The sequence below is a fragment of the Oncorhynchus masou genome, chromosome 29 (assembly GCF_036934945.1).
Source record: "Oncorhynchus masou masou isolate Uvic2021 chromosome 29, UVic_Omas_1.1, whole genome shotgun sequence".
Classification (NCBI taxonomy): domain Eukaryota; kingdom Metazoa; phylum Chordata; class Actinopteri; order Salmoniformes; family Salmonidae; genus Oncorhynchus; species Oncorhynchus masou.
In genome coordinates this window covers 85217136-85227927 of record NC_088240.1, presented here as the reverse complement: position 1 = coordinate 85227927, position 10792 = coordinate 85217136, and the positions used below count along the sequence as shown (strand labels likewise).

Genomic DNA, 10792 nt, shown 5'->3' with positions numbered 1-10792 from the left:
GTCAGATGTTCATGTCTGTTGAGAGACAGGAAATGAGTCATTAAGGGAAATAGACTATGAAGAGGATATAAGAGAATGAAAGTGGATGTAAATGGATGATTTGACTGGTACTCCTGGGCCATATTCATAAAGTATCTCCTCTCTGTCCATATTCATTATGATCTTAAAGGCCTGATATTACATCATCACTCAGTTAAATAAAGTAAATAAATACCCTTTTTATTTTATGACTCCAACTCTGAGCCACTATGGATACAGGCCTGCCTTACCTGTGTTTCTGCTTTACTTTGGCCTCCTTTGATTTGTCACTCAGAGTCTTCATCCTGAAGGGAAATTATAAAGATGTGAGCAGGTAAAACAACATGTATATATGGGACAGCCGTCACAGCAATGTCAATATTCATTGGATGACAGTAGACACTTTGTCTGTTTCCTAAATGGCACCCTATTCTCCATATAGTGAACTAATTTATACCAGAACCCAAAGTAGTGCACTATATAGGGAGCCATAAATATTTGCTGAGACTTGTTCTGCTTCAGTCTTCCGGCATCAGATTCCAGTCCAGAATGTCTCTCTCACTTCCATCACATGATGGTCAGCTGAATGTAATCAACTTAGCGAGCTGTAGTTAGCTAACTGTATCAATAAGCTTTGGCAGCATCTAAATTCATGCTTTTCATTTACTGCCAGCCTGGGTGTGTTTTGTATTTAGTATTAGCTAGTTACGCAAAACTTGTTCGGTGGTTCCGTCCCACAGTTACATCCAGCTAGATAGATATCCTTTCAGCCATGCTGGCAAAGAGGGAGAAACTAGCTAGCTAATTAACGTAGATGGTTTTAAAAATTGCTAATACAGAAATGTCAGAACAGGCAGGGTCACAAGACATAGGGCCATGAATGAAGCATTAGCTATAAAAGTAGCTTTAATACAAACCCCGTTGTGAAATCTTGCTGCACCGTCTGCAACCTTTCTTTGAAATTCTCAAACATCTTCCTGGTTTCTTCCAAGCTGCAAATACGGTTTTTTTCTTCTCTTCGTATTAACTATATTAGCTAGCTTCTTTGTGAATATTCCTCAAGTGCCATGTCAAGCTACGGGTCAATGTTCCGATTGTTTACTTCTATAAGTAGCTAAAGTCTGATAGATGGTTGTTGTTTGGTCTTTGCTCAGCTGTTTTCCAGACGCAGTCAAGTGTCAACATGCAGTGGGGTTGTTGAGTATAATCAGGGTTGCGCAGTTATGCGCAGCGGACATTCTTTCACATAGAACACAGGAAGCCATTCATTAGGTACATCAAAATGTTACAATAACACATTTCTGAATATTTTGAGGATAAAATGATTGTGAGTTTGCATGAATATTTGTGTGTGTAGGGTAGCTTCTAAAAGCGGGTTTTGTATGAATGAACAGGTAACATGGTTAGAATGAACAATCCGGTAGGTGGCGACAAAAACCTTGTTTACGTCTGTGCACACTGATTGGTTGTTGAGAAGTTCGTTGAATGAAGGGGGCGGTGTTTCACCCTCCGAGCGATATAAAATCCTACGGTTGTATTTTTGGACACGACCAGATCAGTCCATGGACTGTAAAGTTTGAATGTTTGGTTTTCCTGTAAGGTATAAGTGCGTCGATAGATTAAACTACTATAGGACAACTATTGCAAACATACAGAGAAATAAAAATGCTTTGCCATATAACGCGACCGGACTCGATGGTGATGGAGGTGGACGTTGATCCGAAGGCTAATGGAGAGGACTGTTTACACAAGGTACCGTTACAGTTATCATTCAACTCTATTTTATTCCATGTTGTTAGTATCTGTGTGTTGGGGTTGCAAATTAATGCAGTTTTAATCATTTTGGTTTCTGTAAATATTTTGAGAATTTGAATAAAAGTTAACGTGTACGTACACTTGTAACAATGTAACAACAGCGTAGTACATGTAACGTTGTATTTAAATACCAGTCTTGATGAGGCATTGCCTTCTTTAGTGAAGTGGGTTGTTCTATTGTTTTGACTCACAGGTCTGTCGGAAACTGGGAATAATAGAGGTGGATTACTTTGGGCTTCAGTTCTGTGGAAGCAAAGGGGAAAGTTTGTGGTTGAATCTCAGGAACAGAATCTCCCAACAGATGGATAACCTGTCTCCCTGCAGACTGAAGCTCAGAGTCAAGTTCTTAGTGGAACCCCATCTGACCCTACAAGAGCAGACAAGGTATGTTTATAGTAGGGGACCTGTTTGCAGTAAGGCACTCGGCCTATTGTAGCTAATGCTACTGCAAACATTAGATGGAGTGTATTTTTAAAATGCAATAAGATTAACAAATGTAGTGACAGATAAATCAGATCAGATAAAATTGAGTTAAACCCAACCCTATCAATCATTATAACCCTGCTATTTCAGTCAACTTGTAGTTTTTCAGCCCATTTAGGATCAATAAATAATATGACCTACTGGCTTCTCTTCCCATCTAGGGGAAGTTTGACCTCCCGTATGCAAACAGTGTCTGGTGACGCTTCTGCAGGGAGTTAGTTACCGTGCATGCATTTCACTGTGTGTCCAGCAGGTTCTATCCCAAACCCACATGTCAATGTGCTCTACAGGCGTTGTAACAGTGTCTGGTGACGCGTCAGCAGGGAGTTAATTACCGTGCATGCATTTCACTGTGTGTCCAGCAGGTTCTATCCCAAACCCACATGTCAATGTGCTCTACAGGCGTTGTAACAGTGTCTGGTGACGCGTCAGCAGGGAGTTAGTTACCGTGCATGCATTTCACTGTGTGTCCAGCAGGTTCTATCCCAAACCCACATGTCAATGTGCTCTACAGGCGTTGTAACAGTGTCTGGTGACGCGTCAGCAGGGAGTTAGTTACCGTGCATGCATTTCACTGTGTGTCCAGCAGGTTCTATCCCAAACCCACATGTCAATGTGCTCTACAGGCGTTGTAACAGTGTCTGGTGACGCGTCAGCAGGGAGTTAGTTACCGTGCATGCATTTCACTGTGTGTCCAGCAGGTTCTATCCCAAACCCACATGTCAATGTGCTCTACAGGCGTTGTAACAGTGTCTGGTGACGCGTCAGCAGGGAGTTAGTTACCGTGCATGCATTTCACTGTGTGTCCAGCAGGTTCTATCCCAAACCCACATGTCAATGTGCTCTACAGGCGTTGTAACAGTGTCTGGTGACGCGTCAGCAGGGAGTTAGTTACCGTGCATGCATTTCACTGTGTGTCCAGCAGGTTCTATCCCAAACCCACATGTCAATGTGCTCTACAGGCGTTGTAACAGTGTCTGGTGACGCGTCAGCAGGGAGTTAGTTACCGTGCATGCATTTCACTGTGTGTCCAGCAGGTTCTATCCCAAACCCACATGTCAATGTGCTCTACAGGCGTTGTAACAGTGTCTGGTGACGCGTCAGCAGGGAGTTAGTTACCGTGCATGCATTTCACTGTGTGTCCAGCAGGTTCTATCCCAAACCCACATGTCAATGTGCTCTACAGGCGTTGTAACAGTGTCTGGTGACGCGTCAGCAGGGAGTTAGTTACCGTGCATGCATTTCACTGTGTGTCCAGCAGGTTCTATCCCAAACCCACATGTCAATGTGCTCTACAGGCGTTGTAACAGTGTCTGGTGACGCGTCAGCAGGGAGTTAGTTACCGTGCATGCATTTCACTGTGTGTCCAGCAGGTTCTATCCCAAACCCACATGTCAATGTGCTCTACAGGCGTTGTAACAGTGTCTGGTGACGCGTCAGCAGGGAGTTAGTTACCGTGCATGCATTTCACTGTGTGTCCAGCAGGTTCTATCCCAAACCCACATGTCAATGTGCTCTACAGGCGTTGTAACAGTGTCTGGTGACGCGTCAGCAGGGAGTTAGTTACCGTGCATTTCACTGTGTGTCCAGCAGGTTCTATCCCAAACCCACATGTCAATGTGCTCTACAGGCGTTGTAACAGTGTCTGGTGACGCGTCAGCAGGGAGTTAGTTACCGTGCATGCATTTCACTGTGTGTCCAGCAGGTTCTATCCCAAACCCACATGTCAATGTGCTCTACAGGCGTTGTAACAGTGTCTGGTGACGCGTCAGCAGGGAGTTAGTTAGGGTGCATTCCACTGTGTGTCCAGCAGGTTCTATCCCAAACCCACATGTCAATGTGCTCTACAGGCGTTGTAACAGTGTCTGGTGACGCGTCAGCAGGGAGTTAGTTACATTTCACTGTGTGTCCAGCAGGTTCTATCCCAAACCCACATGTCAATGTGCTCTACAGGCGTTGTAACAGTGTCTGGTGACGCGTCAGCAGGGAGTTAGTTAGGGTGCATGCATTTCACTGTGTCTCCAGCAGGTTCTATCCCAAACCCACATGTCAATGTGCTCTACAGGCGTTGTAACAGTGTCTGGTGACGCGTCAGCAGGGAGTTAGTTAGGGTGCATTTCACTGTGTGTCCAGCAGGTTCTATCCCAAACCCACATGTCAATGTGCTCTACAGGCGTTGTAACAGTGTCTGGTGACGCGTCAGCAGGGAGTTAGTTAGGGTGCATTTCACTGTGTGTCCAGCAGGTTCTATCCCAAACCCACATGTCAATGTGCTCTACAGGCGTTGTAACAGTGTCTGGTGACGCGTCAGCAGGGAGTTAGTTAGGGTGCATTTCACTGTGTGTCCAGCAGGTTCTATCCCAAACCCACATGTCAATGTGCTCTACAGGCGTTGTAACAGTGTCTGGTGACGCGTCAGCAGGGAGTTAGTTAGGGTGCATTTCACTGTGTGTCCAGCAGGTTCTATCCCAAACCCACATGTCAATGTGCTCTACAGGCGTTGTAACAGTGTCTGGTGACGCGTCAGCAGGGAGTTAGTTACCATGCATTTCACTGTGTGTCCAGCAGGTTCTATCCCAAACCCACATTAGTTAGGGTGCATTTCACTGTGTGTCCAGCAGGTTCTATCCCAAACCCACATGTCAATGTGCTCTACAGGCGTTGTAACAGTGTCTGGTGACGCGTCAGCAGGGAGTTAGTTAGGGTGCATTTCACTGTGTGTCCAGCAGGTTCTATCCCACGTGACTCGGGGTGCATCCTAGAGGGCACCCTATTCCCGTTATAGTGCACTACGTTCCTATGGGTGCACCAGGGTTGTGTCCCAATTTCTCTACCCTTATCCCAAAATGTGCCCTTTGCCCACTCCACCGTGCTGAGTGCCTTTTTGAGGCCTGCATAAAAAATACATCACGGTTTTGATGATTTGGGATGAGTGCTGTAACAACACAGAATAAAACAATGAATTAAAGTCCCATGATGGTAGTGACTGTCAGTACTATGCCAGCCAGGGTACCTACAGTACTATGCCAGCCAGGATACCTACAGTACTATGCCAGCCAGGATACCTACAGTACTATGCCAGCCAGGATACCTACAGTACTATGCCAGCCAGGATACCTACAGTACTATGCCAGGATACCTACAGTACTATGCCAGGGTACCTACAGTACTATGCCAGCCAGGATACCTACAGTACTATGCCAGCCAGGATACCTACAGTACTATGCCAGGGTACCTACAGTACTATGCCAGCCAGGATACCTACAGTACTATGCCAGCCAGGGGTACCTACAGTACTATGCCAGGGTACCTACAGTGCTATGCCAGCCAGGATACCTACAGTACTATGCCAGCCAGGTTACCTACAGTACTATGCCAGCCAGGTTACCTACAGTACTATGCCAGGGTACCTACAGCACTATGCCAGCCAGGATACCTACAGTACTATGCCAGCCAGGGTACCTACAGTACTATGCCAGCCAGGGTACCTACAGTACTATGCCAGCCAGGGTACCTACAGTACTATGCCAGCCAGGGTACCTACAGTACTATACCAGCCAGGGTACCTACAGTACTATGCCAGCCAGCCAGGGTACCTACAGTACTATGCCAGCCAGGGTACCTACAGTACTATGCCAGCCAGGATACCTACAGTACTATGCCAGCCAGGATACTTACAGTACTATGCCAGCCAGGATACTTACAGTACTATGCCAGCCAGGGTACCTACAGTACTATGCCAGGGTACCTACAGTACTATGCCAGCCAGGATACCTACAGTACTATGCCAGCCAGGATACCTACAGTACTATGCCAGCCAGGATACCTACAGTACTATGCCAGCCAGGATACCTACAGTACTATGCCAGCCAGGATACCTACAGTACTATGCCAGCCAGGATACTTACAGTGCTATGCCAGCCAGGATACTTACAGTGCTATGCCAGCCAGGATACAGTTTCTTCTACAGTGCTATGCCAGCCAGCCAGGATACTTACAGTACTATGCCAGCCAGGATACCTACAGTACTATGCCAGCCAGGATACCTACAGTACTATGCCAGCCAGGATACCTACAGTACTATGCCAGCCAGGGTACCTACAGTACTATGCCAGCCAGGGGTCAGGAACCTACAGTACTATGCCAGCCAGGGGAACCTACAGTACTATGCCAGCCAGGATACTTACACTGTACTATGCCAGCCAGGGTACCGTTACAGTACTATGCCAGCCAGGATACTCAGGCTACAGTACTATGCCAGCCAGGGTACCTACAGTGCTATGCCAGCCAGGGTACCTACAGTGCTATACCAGCCAGCCAGGGTACCTACAGTGCTATACCAGCCAGCCAGGGAGTCCTCACCTACAGTGACCATGCCAGCCAGCCAGGGTAATACTAGAGCCTAGTGTATTTTCTTCAATGACAAAATTATTTCCCCCTAGAAAGTAGCCTACTACTAGGGCATAGCTTCAAATGACATGTATGACCTGGACATGTCAAACCAGTCTGCTTTGCCCTGGGTAACCCTGACACCGTGTGTGACTGACAAGACAGAGGGCACTGTGTGCCATGAAGGGGTCAGTGGCCTGACTACCATCCACATTGCTCTGGCCAAACACCACTACAGTTTCTTCTAATGTGTGGAGCGATCGATAGAGCAGCAGAGTTACATTCAGGATGAGTCCTCAGGCTAGGTCAGGAACCTACTGTATGTGACTGTTATTCAGGATGAGTCCTCAGGCTCGGTCAGGAACCTACTGTATGTGACTGTTATTCAGGATGAGTCCTCAGGCTAGGTCAGGAACCTACTGTATGTGACCGTTATTCAGGATGAGTCCTCAGGCTAGGTCAGGAACCTACTGTATGTGACCGTTATTCAGGATGAGTCCTCAGGCTAGGTCAGGAACCTACTGTATGTGACCGTTATTCAGGATGAGTCCTCAGGCTAGGTCAGGAACCTACTGTATGTGACTGTTATTCAGGATGAGTCCTCAGGCTAGGTCAGGAACCTACTGTATGTGACCGTTATTCAGGATGAGTCCTTAGGCTAGGTCAGGAACCTACTGTATGTGACTGTTATTCAGGATGAGTCCTCAGGCTAGGTCAGGAACCTACTGTATGTGACCGTTATTCAGGATGAGTCCTCAGGCTAGGTCAGGAACCTACTGTATGTGACTGTTATTCAGGATGAGTCCTCAGGCTAGGTCAGGAACCTACTGTATGTGACTGTTATTCAGGATGAGTCCTCAGGCTAGGTCAGGAACCTACTGTATGTGACCGTTATTCAGGATGAGTCCTCAGGCTAGGTCAGGAACCTCCTGTATGTGACCGTTATTCAGGATGAGTCCTCAGGCTCGGTCAGGAACCTCCTGTATGTGACCGTTATTCAGGATGAGTCCTCAGGCTAGGTCAGGAACCTACTGTATGTGACTGTTATTCAGGATGAGTCCTCAGTAGGGTTGCATATTTTGGGGAATATTCAGAGGTGGAAACTTTCCATGGGAATTAATGGGAATATATGGGATTTCACGGAAATATATACTAATTCATATGAATACCATTTGTATTTAGATGTGTTTTTTGCATTGGATATATTTACCATATCATATGGAAACAGAAACATTTTACCTTATCATAAGTAGACATAATTGCAAATGATTAAATCCTTCTAATAGAAAAAACATCTAAATAATTTAGTTACGAATTTAACTTGAATTAAATGAGTTGACTCTTCACATGGATCATTTCACTGAACAACAAAGTAAAGGGAATATTAAATGATCCATCGCATCTCCCAAAACCGTTTTCAACATGCATCTGTAAAATGATAGTCTAGAAAATAATCTTTGGTTGTCTTCCTCTCAGGCTTTCATGTCTTCTCCCTGGACCTCCTCAATGTCCACCTCTTGAACATCAGACTCTGAGGCCTCATCTTCACTGTTACTTTCCAACCTTGTTGAGGATGGCTCGTTGTCAGGCTCAAAAATCCTCAAATTTGCCCGGATGGCCACCAATTTTTCAACCCTTGTATTGGTCAGCCCGTTGCGTGCTTTGGTGTGTGTGTGTGTTCCCAAACAAGGACCAGTTGTGCTCTGAGGCGGCTGATGTTGGTGGGATCTGGAGGATGATGGAGGCAACAGGGCCTCAGATCCACAAAGTCCCATCGCATCAGCCACCTGGTGGAAATGTTGGCACGATTGCCATATTGCATCTCCATCTACCAAGAACCTTGCTTTCATTCCGGCCAAGGTGGCGAGACACGGTAGTGATGACACCATAGGCCTTGCTGATCTCTGCACCAGACAGGATGCTCCTGCCAGCAGACTTGGGGTCCAACATGAATACTGCAGTGTGTTTGGACTTCAGGCAGTTGTCATGCTTTTTTGATGTATTTCAGAACTGCAGTTTCCTCTGCTTGGAGCAACAGTGAAGTGGGCAGGGCAGTATGGATTTCTTCTCTTACATCTGCAAGCAGAGTCTGAACATCAGACAGGATGGCATTGTCTCCCTCAATCAGTGCAATGGCTACTGCTACAGGTTTCAGGCTGCTTACCACTCTCTCCCAAAATACACCATCCAGGAGGATGCTCTTGATGGGGCTCTCCATATTGGCAGACTGCGATATGGTCATTTCTTGGAGATACTCCTTCCCCTCCAGGAGACTGTCAAACATGATGACAACACCACCCCAACGGGTGTTGCTGGGCAGCTTCAATCTGGCGGTCTTATTCTTACACTTTGCTTGGTGAGGTGGATTGCTGCTATAACTTAATGACCCTTCACATACTTAACCATTTCCTTGGCTCTCTTGTAGAGTGTATCCATTGTTTTCAGTGCCATGATGCCCTTGAGGAGCAGATTCAATGCATGAGCAGAGCAGCCAGTGGGTGTGATGTGGGGGTAGGACTTCTCCACTTTAAACCAAGATGTTTGCAGCATTGTCTGTCACCAGTGCAAATACCTTCTGTGGTCCAAGGTCATTGATGACGTCCTTCAGCTCATATGCAATGTAGAGACCGGTGTGTCTGTCCCTTGTGTCTGTGCTCTTGTCGAATACTGGTTGAGGGGTGGAGATGATGTAGTTAATTATTTCTTGGCCACTAACGGGGCGGCAGGGTAGCCTAGTGGTTAGAGTGGAGGGGCGGCAGGGTAGCCTAGTGGTTAGAGTGGAGGGGCGGCAGGGTAGCCTAGTGGTTAGAGCGTTGGACTAGTAACAGGAAGGTTGCACGTTTAAATCCCTGAGCTGACAAGGTACAAATCAGTCGTTCTGCCCCTGAACATGCAGTTAACCCACTGTTCCTAGGCCGTCATTGAAAATAAGAATTTGTTCTCAACTGACTTGCCTAGTTAAATAAAGGTAAAATATATAAAAACATTCAACCAGAGATGATTGCAATCAGACAACTTAGAAGAGATTTCTGAATGTTCTTCTCACAGCATACACCCCTCCAACCAGACAGCTTTCTCTATGATTTGCTTGACCTTCACTTGAACTCTGTTGAACTCTGCATCCAGCAAATGAGTAGATAAAGCATGTCTGGTTGGAGGGGTGTATGCTGGGAGAAGAACATTCAGAAATCTCTTCCAACACACATTGCCAGTGAGCATCAGAGGTGAACCAGTTGCATACACAGCTTGAGCAAGACATTCATCAGCATTTCTCTGACTACGTTCCTCCATTGAGTTAAACAATGTCTGATTCCAGGATAACCATGAGCTGTTGATAAGGTGTCGGATTCCAGGAGAACCATGAGCTGTTGATAAGGTGTTTGATTCCAGGGGGACCATGAGCTGTTGATAAGGTGTCTGATTCCAGGAGAACCATGAGCTGTTGATAAGGTGTCTGATTCCAGGAGAACCATGAGCTGTTGATAAGGTGTCTGATTCCAGGATAACCATGAGCTGTTGATAAGGTGTTTGATTCCAGGAGAACCATGAGCTGTTGATAAGGTGTTTGATTCCAGGAGAACCATGAGCTGTTGATAAGGTGTTTGATTCCAGGAGAACCATGAGCTGTTGATAAGGTGTCTGATTCCAGGAGAACCATGAGCTGTTGATAAGGTGTTTGATTCCAGGAGGACCATGAGCTGTTGATAAGGTGTTTGATTCCAGGAGAACCATGAGCTGTTGATAAGGTGTCTGATTCCAGGAGAACCATGATGAGCTGTTGATAAGGTGTCTGATTCCAGGAGAACCATGATGAGCTGTTGATAAGGTGTCTGATTCCAGGAGAACCATGATGAGCTGTTGATAAGGTGTTTGATTCCAGGAGAACCATGATGAGCTGTTGATAAGGTGTCTGATTCCAGGAGAACCATGAGCTGTTGATAAGGTGTCTGATTCCAGGAGAACCATGAGCTGTTGATAAGGTGTCTGATTCCAGGGGAACCATGAGCTGTTGATAAGGTGTCTGATTCCAGGAGAACCATGAGCTGTTGATAAGGTGTCTGATTCCAGGAGAACCATGAGCTGTTGA

General features: G+C 46.2%; 1 protein-coding gene across 2 annotated transcripts in view; it reads left to right on the top strand.

Moving 5' to 3' along the window:
• The first annotated feature begins 1537 nt into the window (after window positions 1-1537).
• Window positions 1538-10792, top strand: part of LOC135520856 (E3 ubiquitin-protein ligase MYLIP-A-like) — a 31290-nt gene continuing 22035 nt past the window's right edge. Inside the window, exons 1-2 of one of the 2 annotated variants that reach the window (XM_064946671.1) lie at window positions 1538-1770; window positions 2135-2217. In XM_064946671.1, the coding sequence (XP_064802743.1) occupies window positions 1684-1770; window positions 2135-2217 (170 nt within the window). In that variant the 5' untranslated portion in view covers window positions 1538-1683. Of the gene's footprint in view, window positions 1771-2026; window positions 2218-10792 lie in introns of both variants that reach the window. The other variant, XM_064946669.1, reaches the window with a different exon arrangement.